Raw genomic sequence first — 16680 nt, forward strand, 5'->3', positions numbered from 1 at the left:
TGTAGAGAGCCCTTACCTGGTATGACGAGGCTCTGGGTTCCATCAGCCCTACTACAAAATATTAAAATACATTTTAATGTGGAGTACAGACACCGCTGGGCACATGCACATTAACATGAAGAGTGGACACTGCTGGGCACATACACATTAACATGAAGAGTGGACACCCCTTGGCACATGCACATTAACATGAAGAGTGGACACCCCTTGGCACATGCACATTAACATGAAGAGTGGACACTGCTGGGCACATGCACATTAACATGAAGAGTGGACACTGTTGGGCACATGCACATTAACATGAAGAGTGGACACTGCTGGGTACATTCACATTAACATGAAGAGTGGACACTGCTGGGCACATGCACATTAACATGAAGAGTGGACACTGCTGGGTACATTCACATTAACATGAAGAGTGGACACTGCTGGGCACATGCACATTAACATGAAGAGTGGACACTGTTGGGTACATTCACATTAACATGAAGAGTGGACACTGCTGGGTACATACACATTAACATGAAGAGTGGACACTACTGGGCACATGCACATTAACATGAAGAGTGGACATTGCTGGGCACATGCACATTAACATGAAGAGTGGACACTGCTGGGCACATGCACATTAACATGAAGAGTGGACACTGCTGGGCACATGCACATTAACATGAAGAGTGGACACTGCTGGTCATATACACATACATGAAGAGTGGACACTGCTGGGCACATGCACATTAACATGAAGAGTGGACACTGCTGGGCACATGCACATTAACATGAAGAGTGGACACTGCTGGGCACATGCACATTAACATGAAGAGTGGACACTGCTGGTCATATACACATTAACATGAAGAGTGGACACTGCTGGGTACATGCACATTAACATGAAGAGTGGACACTGCTGGGCACATGCACATTAACATGAAGAGTGGACACTGCTGGGCACATGCACATTAACATGAAGAGTGGACACTGCTGGTCACATACACATTAACATGAAGAGTGGACACTGCTGGGCACATGCACATTAACATGAAGAGTGTACACTGCTGGGCACATGCACATTAACATGAAGAGTGTACACTGTGCTGGGCACATGCACATTAGCATGAAGAGTGGACACTGCTGGGCACATGCACATTAACATGAAGAGTGGACACTGCTGGGTACATACACATTAACATGAAGAGTGGACACTGCTGGGCACATGCACATTAACATGAAGAGTGGACACTGCTGGGCACATACACATTAACATGAAGAGTGGACACCCCTTGGCACATGCACATTAACATGAAGAGTGGACACCCCTTGGCACATGTACATTAACATGAAGAGTGGACACTGCTGGGTACATACACATTAACATGAAGAGTGGACACTGCTGGGCACATGCACATTAACATGAAGAGTGGACACTGCTGGGCACATACACATTAACATGAAGAGTGGACACTGCTGGGCACATGCACATTAACATGAAGAGTGGACACTGTGCTGGGCACATACACATACATGAAGAGTGGACACTGGTGGGCACATGCACATTAACATGAAGAGTGGACACTGTGCTGGGCACATGCACATTAACATGAAGAGTGGGCACTGCTGGGCACATTCACATTAACATGAAGAGTGGATACTATGCTGGGTACATACACATACATGAAGAGTGGACACTGCTGGGCACATGCACATTAACATGAAGAGTGGACACTGCTGGGCACATACACATTAACATGAAGAGTGGACACTGCTGGGCACATACACATTAACATGAAGAGTGGACACTGCTGGGTACATGCACATTAACATGAAGAGTGGACACTGCTGGGTACATACACATTAACATGAAGAGTGGACACTGCTGGGCACATGCACATTAACATGAAGAGTGGACACTGCTGGGTACATTCACATTAACATGAAGAGTGGACACTGCTGGGCACATGCACATTAACATGAAGAGTGGACACTGCTGGGCACATACACATTAACATGAAGAGTGGACACCCCTTGGCACATGCACATTAACATGAAGAGTGGACACCCCTTGGCACATGCACATTAACATGAAGAGTGGACACTGCTGGGTACATACACATTAACATGAAGAGTGGACACTGCTGGGCACATACACATTAACATGAAGAGTGGACACTGCTGGGCACATGCACATTAACATGAAGAGTGGACACTGCTGGGTACATACACATACATGAAGAGTGGACACTGGTGGGCACATGCACATTAACATGAAGAGTGGACACTGCTGGGCACATACACATTAACATGAAGAGTGGACACTGCTGGGCACATACACATTAACATGAAGAGTGGACACTGCTGGGCACATACACATTAACATGAAGAGTGGACACTGCTGGGCACATACACATTAACATGAAGAGTGGACACTACTGGGCAAGCTGGTAGACCAATGACTTAGACACTGAGTCTAATGCTGCTTAAAAGTACTGGACCACAGTGATGGCCTGTGAGTGATAGGGACTGTAGGCATTTTCCTTTTCTTTCTTTTTGTGGAAAGGGTCTCATGTAGCCCGGCTGGCCTCAGACTTACTGTGTACGTGAGAATGACTTTGAATTGATCTTACCCATGCTGGCATTGGAGGTGTGTCCCACCATGTCCACCTGAGAACATCATTCTTATCAGGAATGATCTAGATGCTTGTTTTTCCAGGATGTGGTGGAACTCTGTTAATTGGTGGGAGAGAAAGAACTGTCACCCATCACCCTCCACCCCAATACTCAAACTCCTAAAGTCTGTTAAGTTGTGGATTCCCTAAAGAGCACCTGTGTGAAGTCATCACTGTCCTGTGTGTTTGCATCGCAGAATTGAAGACCTGCCACCTCCCACTAAGAAGCTGACTCCAGAGCTGACACCTTACGTGCTCTTCACAGGGTTTGAGCCTGTTCAAGTTCAGCAGTACATTAAGGTAGAGTTGTGTTTAAAGGTTTTCAGCAGTGTCCTCTCTGCCTGACTTTGCTTTACACTAGCCATTTATTAGCCTAGTGCTTGGCTGGGGATGTGAGTGCTTAGCTAGCTTGCATGTAGGTGCCCTCCTTGCTGATGTGGCACTGGCAGTGATGATTAATCAGGAGCAGCCTGACACAGCCCCACTGATAGTGTTTATAGAGTATTGTAGTCACCTTGTTCAATGACGTCATTTTATAGTTAGTTACTAGTTCTTTTGTTATCGTAGAAGTCTGGACCAACCATGAGACTATTTTTTTTAATTATTATTAATTGGCTATCTTATTTATTTACATTTCAAATGTTCCCCTTCCCAGTCTTTCCTCTGCAAACTCTCCACATCCCCCTCCCCTTTGCCTCTAAGAGGGTGCTCCACCTCCTACCCACCCATCTACTCCCACTTCACCCTTCTACCATCCCCCTATGCTGGGACATCAAGCCTCCACAGGACCAAGGGCTCCCCTCTCACTGATGTCAGATAGGGCCATCCTCTGCTACATATGAAGCTGGAGCCATGGACCTCTCCATGTGTACTCCTTGGTTGGAGGTTTAGTCCCAGGGAGCTCTGGGGGATCCAGTTAGTTGATTTTGTTGTTCTTCCTTTGGAGGTCGGCTGTGAGTATCTGCATCTGTTTTAGTCAGATGCTGGCAGAGCCTCTCAGAGGAGAGCCATACGAGGCTCCTGTCTCATAGCATTTCTTGTATCAGGCTCCTGTCTCATAGCATTTCTTGTATCAGCAGTAGTGTCAGGGTTTGGTGTCTGCAGGTGGGATGGATCCCCAGGTGGGGCAGTCTCTGGATGGCCTTTCCTTCAGTCTCTGCTCCACGATTTTTTTCTGCATTTCCTTTAGACAGGAACAATTCTGGGTTAAAATTTTTGAGATGGGTGGGTGACCCCGTCCCTCAGCTAGGGACCATGGAAGTGGTCTCTTCAGGTTCAGTCTCCCCTCTATTGGGTATTTTGGTTAATGGCATCCCTGTTGGGTTCTGGGAACCTCTTGCTTCCCTAGGACTTTCTAGTGGTCCCCTCCCCACTACACCCACCCACCCTTGCTACATATTTCTGTTCATTCTCCTGACCCTCTGGACTGCTTTCTGTCTCTTCCCATACCCAATCCTGTCCCCTCCCGTTCCCCTCTCCCTCCCAGGACCCTCACTCCTACTGCTTCCCGTGATTATTTTGTCTTCTAAGTGGGATTGAAACACTCATACTTTGGTCTTCCTTCTTTTTAAGCTTCATGTATGTGATCTGTGAGTTGTATCATGGGTCTTCTGAGCTTTGGGGCTAATAACCACTTGTACATGCCATGTGTGTCCTTTTGGGTCTAGGTTACCTCACTCAGGATACTTTCTAGTTCTATCCATTGGCCTGCCAACTTCATGAAGTTATCATTTTGAATAGCTGAGTGTAGAGACTTCAGGCTTGAGGGGCACTGGACCTCTAGGTTCTCTTGAGAACATGGTCTTCCCATGATTAGGTCTCTGGGGAAGAAGGAGGCTACCCTGGGTAGGGTAGGTGGAGTGCATGGTAATAATAGAACATTTGTAAATACACATTCTGAGAGAACATTGGAGGGATTGGTGGGATCTGGTTATTAGTAGTTTTGGTGGAAGAGGGTCAGAAATTCACTGGCTGTGTGGTTAGATTCATACACTATGTAAAATTATTTCTGTGTGTTGTGTTCGGGCAGGGTATTGTATGTGTGCCACAGCATACATCTGGAGAGCACAGGACAATTTGTAGGATTTGGCCCTCTCCTTCAACGTGTGGGTTCCAGGATGGGACTTTTTTGTCATTGGGCTTGATGGCGACTGTCCTTACCCACTAAGCCACTTTGCCAGCACCCCACCCCTTTTTTTTTCCAAGGAAGCAGTTGCTAACACTGCTGTTATAAATCTTACTTGTAGACCTCTAAAACCTGAGCAGGACCGTTGCATGGTCTTTGTTACATGCATACACCTCAGTCCCCCAGCTGTGTCACTGTTGGTCGGAGGTGGGTCTTTTTCAGGGCTGAGTACCTGTACTGCGGAGAGTCCTGGAGCCTGGGCTGTTTAGATGCAGTTACTGATGTCTGGAGAGCCTGTGTTGTGACACAGGTCCTGTGGGGTTGGCTGCCGACGCCATTGAGGTGCTTTCAGCTTTGCCTTTCCAATCAAGAGTGCAGCCGAGGAAGGTGACCTTCCCATGTGTCACTCTGCTGACATGTGGTTCCCTCTCTGGTGTGTTTGTGGCTCCAGAAGCTGTACATTCTTGGTGGGGAAGTTGCTGAGTCCACAAAGAAGTGTACCCACCTCATTGCCAGCAAGGTGACACGCACAGTGAAGTTCCTGACGGCCATCTCTGTGGTGAAGCACATCGTGACCCCGGACTGGCTGGAGGACTGCTTCAAGCGCCAGACATTTATAGGTGTGTGTGCTAGGCAGGGCTGGGGTGCTCCTTCCCTCTCCCCCTCCCTCTCCCCCTTTCCCTTTCCCTTCCTTCCGTCCCCTCCCCCTCCCCCACTCTTTCTCTCTTTCTCTTTCTTTCAGTTGTTGTTTTGAGACAGAGTTTTTCTGTGTATTCCTGGCTACTGCCTGGCTAAGGGTGCTCATTTTCAATGGTGAAATTGCGGGTTTTTCTTGAATTTGCTCTAGTATTGTCTAGTTTGTTCTTTAACTATTTGGTATCTATTCATCTAATTAAGCTTATAAATTTATTGCCTATCACAGGGATTCCTTTGATTGACATCTTTGTATTCTACAATAAGATGTAAGGTTTAGTTTTTAAATGACATCGAGGGAAAAGGCAAACTGCAGCCTTTGTTCTTAGTACATTTCATTTGGAAATTCACCTGTGATATGCAGTTCCCACTGCACTGAAAAGTCTTAGTAGACAAGAGCACCTAGTAGATAAGAATGGCACATTCTCATTGAAGCACATTCCCTCCTGTTAGTTATACTGGGGGCTGCAGTGTGGTTCTGTGGTAGAACATTTGCCTGTTTGTTTTATAGTTGTCTTAGTTAACATTACTGTTGCTACAATGAAACACCATGACCAAAGGTAACCTGGGGAGGGAGAAGTTTAGTTTACATACACTTCCATATCACTGTTCATCACCCAAGGAGTTAGGACGGGAACCCAAGCAGTGTGGGAACTTGAAGGCAAGAGCTGATTCAGAAGCCATGGAAAGGTGCTGCTTACTGACTTGTTTCACATGACTTGCTCAGCCTGCTTTCTTACAGCACTCAGGACCCAGGGATGACATCACTGACAAAAAACTGAGCCCTTCCTAATAAAGAAAATGCCCTTCAGATTTACATACAGTTTGATTTTCTGGGAACAATTTCCTAATTATCCCTCCTCTCAGATGATTCTAGTGAGTGTCAAGTTGACATAAAAACAACCAGGACAGTACCCAAATCACAGGATAAGTTTAGCTGTGGGTTCTATGTCCTGCCTGCATGTAGGCCTGGCTCTATGCAGGGTGAACCTTTCAGAGCACACACTGTTCTGTTTTCCAGATGAGCAGAACTACATCCTGCGAGATGCTGAGGCAGAAGTACTCTTCTCTTTCAGTCTGGAAGAGTCCTTAAAGCGAGCCCACGTCTCTCCCCTCTTTAAGGTATGCTGGTAAGGAAAGCCCCTAGAGCTAAGTAGACGTGGCAGTGGTGATAGATAGGATCACCCAACTGTCCTTTCTATCTCATGCCACTTTTTGCAAGGGAGTGTAGCACATCTTAATAGATATGGACATGTTCTCACTGTGTAGATCAGACTGGGCTGGAACTTATTGTATAAACCAGGCTGGCTTCCAACTTACTAAGATCCTCTTCTCTCCTGAGTACCCGGATTAAAGTCATGTGCCACCATACTTGGTCTCAGGAACACCCCTTACTCTGAAAAGGTTGTCGTAATAACCTAAGGTAGATCGGTTGTTGATAAGGGATCCAACTGTATGTTGATGAATAGTTGAACTGATAAAAGACATTTCAGGTTTCTGGCTTTTTGTTTTGATTGTTTTATGAGTATAGCCCAAGCTGGCCTCTAAATCTCGATCCTCCTGCCTCTGCCTCCTTCAGCAAATCCTACTGTCATTGGCCACCATAACCAGTTTGTTGGGTTTTGACCTTTAACAAACCTTAGAAAGCCTCTGCTTGTGTGCTCACTAAATGCACATTCCACCAGAGATGGTCCTTGGGAACATTCTGACTGAATGCTAAACTGAAAATTTAGGAGTGCGTATTTGTAATATTCGATAGATAAAAGGCTTGAGGCAGTTAGGAAGTAATCTTTTTTCTTTTCTTTTTCTTTTTCTCTTTTTTTTTAAATCAGAGAACTAAGTAGTCAGTAAAAATCATTTGGTCTTTGAACTTCTTAGAAATGATTTGGAAGCCAAGATTCAGTTTTACCTCCAGGGACTAAGTTTTCTAAATGTTTATCATTTTCTGTGAGAGTTTTGTTATAAGCCTAGGAAAGAATCAGCATCAGTATCGTTTCCTTTTCTGTTTGTAGTAGCTGAATTGGGGCTGCTGTTTCCCTGCTGGGCAGACAGCTGCGGCCAAGTGCTGTGCTGCACTGGAATTGTGTACAGACTGACAAAAGTGTGCCCTAATCCTGCTTTGGCATAGTCTGTTCTGCTTCTTGTAGATGGCTGTAAAGTTTAGGCCCCAGTTCTTCCTTCCAACCCTATGCTCTGAGAAATAAGACTCAGACTAAAAATATATTTACAAATACCTTGGCCATATTAGCCAGGCTTTTTACTGACTAGATATAACTTAAAATGTCCCATTTATTTAAAGCTATATTCTGACACGTAGCTAGTTACCTGAGCTCAGGTACCAGGCATCCATCTCCTCACATCTTTCTTGGCAAATCTCCTGTGCTTGGATCTGTCCCAGAATTCTTTCTGCCTCCCAGATGTCTCTCCTATTTCCTGCCTAAGCCATAAGCCATAGTCTTTTTAGTTGATAGGTGCTGCATCTATACAATACACAAGATATTCTCTACAATTTCCCTTTTTAATACAATAAAAGGCTCTTTTTCTTTCAGTATGAATTGAATACAATTATAACAATTATGAAGCCATAAGATATGATATACAGTAACAAAGTCCAGTCCATAGTATTTAGCAATTAAAGAAAATTTTCTATTATCTATCCTATCTTAGATTGTCAACCTAAGAACATCTTCTTAGACCTAGAACATCATCTTAAATCCTAAATAATTTAAGCTTTTAGTAAGATTCTGACTATCTAGTCTTCAACCCCATAGAGATATGAGAAGGAATAAATATTAACTGAATATTAACGAAGTGCAGTAATGCAGTTTCCAAAAAATTTGTAAAAATGACAGAAATAGCTGGCTGTCTATAGACAGACTCTACTGTTGTCCCTGCAACTATAGAACATCCATCTTCAGCCTTCAGATTTTTTGCGAAGCGGGAATTATGAAAGACTTACATGTGTCTTAGCAGAGCTTGCCAGTCGATTTCCTGTGTCCATTTGTCCTTTCTGCACAGATTTCTTTGTAGTTGAAGCATGGGCATTTTCTCTGCCTAGTGGCTAGCTTGCCACAATTGAAGCCACTCCATATGATACACATCATCTTCTTTAACATGGAATGGGATACTGTTGGGAGCAGACCTGTCTCATAGTCAAAAGATCTTCTAATAATGAAATAATTATGAATGCCATATTCTGTGTATGTCCGAAAATTTTGAAGACCAATTATCTACAGTATATCTAGATTGTCAAACATTGTTTATTCTTAGCTATGTCTCAGTTGGGGTTTTCATTGCTATGAATAGACACCATGACCAATGCAACTCTTATAAGGACAACATTTAATTAGGGCTAGCTTACAGGTTTAGAGGTTCAGTCCATTATCAAGCCAAGAAGCATGTCAGCATCTAGGCAGACATGGAGTAGGAGGAGCTGAAAAGTTCTATATCTTGTTCTGAAGTGGAACAAGAGAAGACTGGCTCCTCAGGCAACTAGGAGGAGGGTCTCAAAGCCCACTCCCTTCTTCCAAAGACAAAGACACACTTCTTCCAAGATGGCCACACCTCCTAATAGTGCCACTCCCTGGGCCAAGCATATTCAAACCACCACACTGAATAATTTTGAAAAAAATTTACTGTAATTAACTGAACTAGTATCGGATATAACCATGAGTATGACTGACTATTAACTTTCACCTCTTAACCATCCCTTAACTCAAGATCCATGGCTATATATACAGCTGAAGTTCTGGCTAGAGACATTTTTGTGTCTCAGCCAGTTTCAGGACTGTTTCCATATAGAGGAATCAGCAAATGATGTTACCTGTTCTATTGGTCTTCTTGTCTGTAGCTAAGATCTTTGGGGATGGGAGGGTCTTCCTCTATCAAATCTGATTTTTATTAATTTGGATGATAGGAGCCATAGTTTTTCTTTTCCTGTAGAAAGAATAGCATACCTCTCTCCCAATCTCTCTGGGAGATTGGTCCCTTTTTTGCTTTTGAAGCTTCTCTTACATTTGCTCCTGTATCAGTTAAGCCTCTGCTCTCGAGTTTTCTGTTTTATCTATTGAAACTTCTCTGCCTTTGATAGCTGGCCATTAATGTTTATATCCAGAGCAGTACTGTTTAATTGTTCTGTAAATGAGGTTTTCCGGCTGTTGACCTGACATGGCTGATTTGAATTTTATACTGGGGTCTCTTGAGTCATTTCTGAACAAGGGGTTTCCTTGTCAAGACCCTTGTTGGTCTACATTCATTAGTCCAGTGCAGGCCTTTGCCACACCTTCAGCACATACCAGAAGGCTGGGGCCTTCTTTTTGGATTTTCTCTAGGAAAAAATATTGTTTCTAGGAATGCCTTGTCTATAATCTCTTTTTAAGTGACTTTGTTTATCACAATTAAAACATTTGACAGTTCGGCTTCTCTTGAAAGCCTTTAGGAATTATTTCTTAGATTAAAGTTGCATCCTTTTATAGTTTTATAAATTCTGCCTTTCTGTTGGATGCCATCTGAGTTCTTCCTGAGGGTGGCCTCTTGCTGCTGGCATTTGTGTATAGTAAATAAGGTTAATAGATAAGCTAAGGTTAGTTTTCTAGCAACCTGTGACTGACTTTCCTGGTTTTCATTAGATGGTGATGTAGTAAGCTTTAGCCTTATTTTATCTTTCTTAATTTTACTTATAATCTTTTCTAATTTCTCTTCTAAGCTTGTAAGGTCTGTATCTGTTCTTCATGTTTTTCCTTTCCCTGCATCTCTATTATCTTAGTATTTTCCCCATTTTTAATTATAAAACTTCCTAATTTTTCTTCTAAGGCCTGTATCTATGTTTTATATTTTTTTCTTTTCTTGTGTCTCTATTATCTTAGTATTTTGTTCAACCTGGTCTATAAAACTTTGCACTCAGCCGGGCAGTGGTGGCGCACACCTGTAATCCCAGTACTTGGGAGGCAGAGGCAGGCGGATTTCTGAGTTCGAGGACAGCCTGGTCTACAGAGTGAGTTCCAGGGCAGCCAGGACTACACAGAGAAACCCTGTCTTGAAAAAAACCAAATCCAAAAAAAAAAAAACCCAAATCCCCCAAAAAAAACTTTGCACTCATTGTTCTATTTCTTGCTTCCACATTTTATTTTTTTATTTTGTATCTGTAACATTAATATCTTATTTTGATTTATTAATTTTAGCAAAGTTTCCTTTAAACTTCATGAATTTATGCTAAGGCCCCATTTTTCAAAAAGACATAGCAAACTAAAATGCTTATTAGGATATGAATGAAACTTAATATTGTCATAGCTATAAATGGCCATGTTTTAATTTCTTCCATAGCATCCATTTCCCTTGGACCATTTAGAAAATAGTATCGTATGGAGCCCAAAAGGTCTTTATGGTATTATTAATCTTTATGTGTTTTATTTCTTTAACGTTATCAATTTCAATGTATTTAAATCTAACTATGGTATTTTTATAATTAGCTCCTTTTGTAGTTTAAGAACTACAACCTTTAAACCATTTTTATCTGATCAGATGATCTGTTCTTTGAGCTTGGCTTCTCCTTTGTGCTATGAGCAGTTCTGCCTCTTACTTTCAGCTCACAGAGAAGAGGTGTGTTTCTGCCTTTTGCCTGAAACTGAGAATACCTTACCCAATCCCAGTTCCTCACTCACTCTGGGAAGATGTAGAGTTAAAAGCATTGGCTCCTTGGGTCAGCATGTGTTTGAGCAGGAGAAGCCCCTTTGATCAGGTCTAGTAAGTTAGCTCTGCTGCCCTTAGGAGGACTTTCACCTGAGAGAGCTGCCCCATGAGCTTCCCAAGGCTTCTGTAAGTGTCAGCCCTCCAAGCTGGCCTACTCCACACAGAGGTCTGAACTACATACCCCAGGGTGGTGGCACAGAAAGCTGCAGAGTAATCTGGTCGGAGCGGGGTCTCTTCCTCTCTTCCACTGTGCTTTGCCTTTGGAAGAAGCTCCAACTTCTGTGTTCTGTTTTTAAGTCCAGTGGGGACTTTTTTTAAAAACCACTCTCTGGGCTAGAGAGGTGGCTCAGTGGTTAAGAGAACTGAGTGCTTTTTCAGAGGTCCTGAGTTCAATTCCCAGCAACCAGAAGGTGGCTCAATCTTCTTTGATGGGATGTGATGGCCTCTTTTGGTGTGTCTGAAGACAGCTACAGTATACTCCTATAAATAAAATAAATAAATCTTTCAATCTAAAAAAAAAAGGCCACCTTCCATACTATCGTCTCTTTTGGTTTGTTATCGGTTTTTTTGTTTGTTTGTTTTGTTTGTTTTTTCTGAGACCAAACCCCTTGTTGGGCTAGCCAGACTTTATCCCTGCTTTTTGTTTTGTTTTGTTTGTTTGTTTGTTTGTTTTTGTTTTGTTTTTTTCCGAGACAGGGTTTTTCTGTATAGCTCTGGCTGTCCTGGAACTCACTCTGTAGACCTGGCTTGCCTCGAACTCAGAAATCCACCTGCCTTTGCCTCCCAAGTGCTGGGATTACAGGCGTGCACCACCACCGCTCGGCTATCCCTGCTTTTTACCCTGGGCATTTTACAGCTGCAAGCTTAGGTTCTAATTGCTGTTAAGTTGGGGGCCATCTATAATTGAAATTTCTTTTAATATAAATGTAACAGTAAATTAATCCAGTAGCTGTAATTTTAACCTTATGTTAGCTCAGTAACTAGAGAAGCAATATTTATTTCAAATTGTACCTCAATAGCTGAGCAGCTAAACGATCTACCTTAGCTATGGTAATCTGGCTCCCTCCCAGCCTCATCCATCTCATGAGACTTGCATATTGCTAGTGAGCTGGTTCTCTGGGCTTCAGGTGTGTTTCCGTGATCTCTCTCCAGGCCACTACTTCATGGTTCAAATCCTCCATCATCCTCGTTCATCTCAATCTCCCTCCCTCCCTCTTCCTTTCCTCTGGTTGGCAGGCAACTGGCCCTTTTCTCTGTTCTGCCCAGTCATGAGGTGATCAGCATTTATTGACAAGGCAGAGAATAAATGGTAACTGTTTATACAAACTTGAGAGTCTTGGTATAAGCATTACAAAGCCATGTCCTGATTGAAACAAGATATGAAGGCAGAGAGATCTGCATTTGAATAACACAAAGGTAAACTTTAAACAGTGTATAAAAACTTTGCCTATAGGTGGCAGCTGTGACCATGTGGGGTGATAAAAATATATTCTCTTTGAATGTAACTTTTACTAGATCTCACAGTGGAGCTAATAATATCCTGGGCTTGCTTGAGACTTAAGACTGCTGTCCTACTGTGTACCAAGCATTTGGTTTAACCTGCCTTTAAGAAGCAATGTGTCATCAACCTTACTTGCTTTGGATTTCCTATGTAATCACCTTTTACAACCTAAGCTAACACATAGTTGTACTTAAGTCATGTACTCTTCTGTGTCCCTGACCTAAGAGTGATGCCTGTGTGCTTCAACATGTGTTCTGATCATCTTGGCTGGAAACAGCAGGTGGCTGGAAGCTATCTTAGAAGAATAATATCCATCATAAATGCTGAGCATACCATTTAGATACTGCTTGATCAGAATCGTGTTGGTAATACTGTCGCCTGGATTATTGGGCATTAGTCAGAGTCTGTGACTTAGTCCCTTGTAAAATTTAGCTAACGATTTCTGTGAAGGATTCCTTATTCCTTCCATATGTGATGATTTTCTATGCTGTTCAGTAAAGGGGAAAGGAAAACCCTTTGTGAGGGACAGAAGCAGACTCAGGGACAGGGACAGATTTCCAAGATAGCCTTCAAGCAGGTACAGATTCAGAAAGGAGAGGATGGAAGGAAGACACAGGGAGAGAGTTGAAATTCTGAACTTTCTTTTGGTTAAGTGACATCAAGGGAAGTGTTTTGATTTTTGTCTTTAATGCAACACCAATGTCTTACCAGACTCTTGTGTTATAAATGTGTTCAGATTAACCATAGCATCTAAATATAGTTACTTTTCCTGCCTACAATCCGTTTGGTCCCTGTGGGAGGTGTTCAGCTGACACCCCCCACGCCCCCACCCCCCACCCCCGGGTGGGAGAAGATAGGGAGTGAGTGGGGAACCGAGCCTATAAAATAAGATATCTTGTCAAACTCAGTAGAGCAGGTGTTACAGCAAACACCTTTAAATTGGAGACAAGAGTCAGACAGATCTTGGAGTTCACAACCTGCTCTGTAGAAAAAGTTCTAGGACAATTAGAGCTACACAGAAACCCTGTTGCAAAAAACAAAGTCCAAAAAAGCTTCATGAAAAGTTACATGCAATTAAAAACATTTAAAAGATATGTTTCTGTTTACTTCTAGACAAAGTATTTCTACATCACCCCTGGCATCTGCCCAAGTCTTGCAACTATGAAGGCAATCGTAGAGTGTGCAGGGGGGAAGGTGTTAGCCAAGCAGCCATCCTTCCGGAAACTCATGGAGCACAAGCAGAATAAGGTGAGAGAGTAGACCCCGCCCGAGAAGCCAGTGCCGCCCCATGTGGGCGCTGCTCCCACTCCCTCCCTCACTCATGAGCTCGCCCTCTCTCTTCCCTAGAGTCTGTCAGAGATCATTGTAATCTCCTGTGAGAATGACCTGCACTTATGTCGAGAATACTTTGCCAGGGGAATAGGTATGGCTCCCTGCTCCTCTGCACTGACCCGTGAGTGTTCTCAGTGGCCTTGTCCTAACAGTTTGGGTTCTGTTCCTTCAGATGTTCACAATGCGGAGTTTGTCCTGACTGGAGTGCTCACACAGACACTGGACTATGAATCATATCCTTTACGAGGGCACATAGCAGGGACAGGTGAGGCAGAAGGTGGATTTGCAAGTTGAAAACAGACATCGTGGTCTGGTCTCCAGATTTTTTCCTTGCTATTAAGGTGACCAACCAAGGACCTGTTTGGCTTACGTAGGTGTTGAAGGATTTGACAGTTTGACCCCAAAAAGAATGGTAGAAGTCCGTGCCTGAAGGCTGTTCCACACTCCACAGCCCTGAGGTAGGAAGTGACACAGCTTGATAAGGCATTGTAGTCAAGGTGCAGATGTGGCTGGGCAGGTCTTGGACAGCTAAGGCTTTTCGGGATCCCAGGGGAGAAGCCTGCCAGTTTACAGTCTGTATCACTAAATCCCAGCTATTAGTTTAGAAGGACACAGATTTTTTTTTTTTTAAGATTTATTTATTTATATGTGTGAATAGACTATTGCTGTCCTCAGACATAACAGAAGAGGGCAGCAGATCTCATTACAGATGGTTGTGAGCCACCATGTGGTTACTGGGAATTGAACTCAGGACCTCTGGAAGAGCAGTCAATGCTCTTAACCCCTGAGCCATCTCTCCAGCCCAGCACACAGATTCTTGAGAGGTTTTTCTCTATGGCCTGCTGGCCTGGCACCCTGTGGCCCAAGCTGGCTTCATAGGCATCACCTTGAGTGCTGGATGGCAGGCGTGAGCCACCGTGTCCAGCTGAGGTGGTTACTTTAATGTGTGAACAGCCCCCAGGTTAGAGTGATGTGATCCCTGGCCCTTCATCTGTGTGGTGTCACCCAGCTGAGTGCATTTACCAAACACTTCCCCTTGGGGGGGGGCAGCTCAGTAAACTGTGAGCGAGAAGACCTAGCTAGGTGGCCAGCAGGGACCTGGCAAGGACCCTCCTCCAAGCAGACTGAGCTGGACAGTGACAGGACAGGAGGCAGGTGTGCTGTGGCATCTGGTCTTCATGCAGCACATCCTCTGATAGCTAGCTTCCCCAGGCTTCTTACACTGCTTGCACTTAGAACATGCTAGAGCTGCTGCTTTTCAGGTCACACTGGTCAGCTGAAGACCTGGAGCCCATTGGGTCTCAACTCCTTTGGGGTCGAATGAACCTTTTGTAGGAGTTGCATATCAGATATTTTCATTATAATTCATAACAGTAATAAAAACTACTGTTATGAAGTAGCAATGAAAATAATTTTGAGGTAGAGACTCAGCACAGCATGAGGTATTAGAGGGTTGCAGCATTAGGAATTTTGAGAATCACTGCTGCCCTCAGTGTTGCTCATATAAGACGTTTAGGGTGACAGCTTTCTCAAGGACATGTTTTTGTGGTGGCTTTGGGGACAGGAAACCAGGACTGTGCCTTGGATTAGGCTTTAGCTATGACCTAAGCAGGGTGCTTCCACCCAGCCACCCATGTATCAGGTAGAGAGCCCATGGCAGGGGTGTTAGAGTTTGCAACAGGACTAGGTAGCTTGAATACAGAAGGAGGTAGTCTCTAGAGCTACCTCTCCCATGGGGCCTCTGGCCTAATGTGACCCTGCTGCCTTGTGTGTGAAAACCATTTTCCTCAACAAGGTCACATATAAATTTAACTGATGGCCTCTTGCTGCTGCCGGCCTGGAGCCTGGACCACAAGGGCAGCTGCTGGCAGCGTGAACCAGGCCTCCCTTCCTGCAGAGGACTTGCTCTCCAGCTCTGCCTAGGGAGACCTCTACAGGAAAACAGATGTAATACTGACTGCATCATGTTAAGATGTATGATCTTATTCTAGGAAACATAAATTATGTTTTGTATTATATGCCTAAGAGCCCACATTAAGTCTTCTGATTAATTTGCCAGGTTTTTATGTGTTTTCAGAAAGCTGTATGAAATTTCATCTACAAATAAAAATGATGTAAATAAGACTTTGCTGCCTAAATTATGGATGTTAAAGATATGAAATGTTTTGTACTTTGATTATTTTTATTTCTTACACTTTTCTTTTGATAACTTGCTCACATTTAAATAAATGTACTTTTGAACTTAGAATTGAGTGATTATTTAAAATTCATATTCTTCGCATAAATGATTTTCAACAAAATGGGTAGCATTTTGAGAAATTTCACAGCAGAGTATTTTTGAAGTAACTTTCCTCCTGGAGAAATGAGTTTTGATGGTATTTCATAAATAGTCACCCTTCACTGATGTGGTTCAGGAGCTCCAGACAGGTGGACTGGAGGCCTAGACAGCCACTATATGCAAACTGTGAGCTGTTCCCAGCCTGGGCGGGGCAGTGCTCTGTTCTACAGGGAAGAGCAGTGTCTTCCACCTCCATGTTTTCTGACTAGGCCTGATCTCTGGTGGCTTTGCATTGGACTGTTATTATCTGCAGAGACATTCTTCTGTTGAACTGAGGACATTCCTAGTGTCAGGTTTGGTCAGAGCACTACATAGGCAGGCAGTTTCTTCACAGACTGTT

At 43.5% G+C, this 16680-nt stretch overlaps 1 protein-coding gene across 3 annotated transcripts in view; it reads left to right on the top strand.

Annotated features, from left to right (window-relative positions):
• Paxip1 (PAX interacting protein 1) overlaps positions 1 to 16233 on the top strand; it is a 50698-nt gene extending 34465 nt beyond the window's left edge. For 2 of the 3 annotated variants that reach the window (XM_052172967.1, XM_052172968.1), the window contains 7 exons: positions 2861 to 2963; positions 5240 to 5408; positions 6503 to 6603; positions 13784 to 13918; positions 14018 to 14093; positions 14175 to 14234; positions 15802 to 16233. In XM_052172967.1, coding sequence (XP_052028927.1) covers positions 2861 to 2963; positions 5240 to 5408; positions 6503 to 6603; positions 13784 to 13918; positions 14018 to 14093; positions 14175 to 14234; positions 15802 to 15818 — 661 coding nt within the window. In that variant the 3' untranslated portion in view covers positions 15819 to 16233. Of the gene's footprint in view, positions 1 to 2860; positions 2964 to 5239; positions 5409 to 6502; positions 6604 to 13783; positions 13919 to 14017; positions 14094 to 14174; positions 14235 to 15801 lie in introns of those variants that run through there. The other variant, XR_007976533.1, reaches the window with a different exon arrangement.
• Positions 16234 to 16680: the final 447 nt, after the last annotated feature.

Source organism: Apodemus sylvaticus, chromosome 2, assembly GCF_947179515.1.
Source record: "Apodemus sylvaticus chromosome 2, mApoSyl1.1, whole genome shotgun sequence".
In the NCBI taxonomy this organism is placed as follows: domain Eukaryota; kingdom Metazoa; phylum Chordata; class Mammalia; order Rodentia; family Muridae; genus Apodemus; species Apodemus sylvaticus.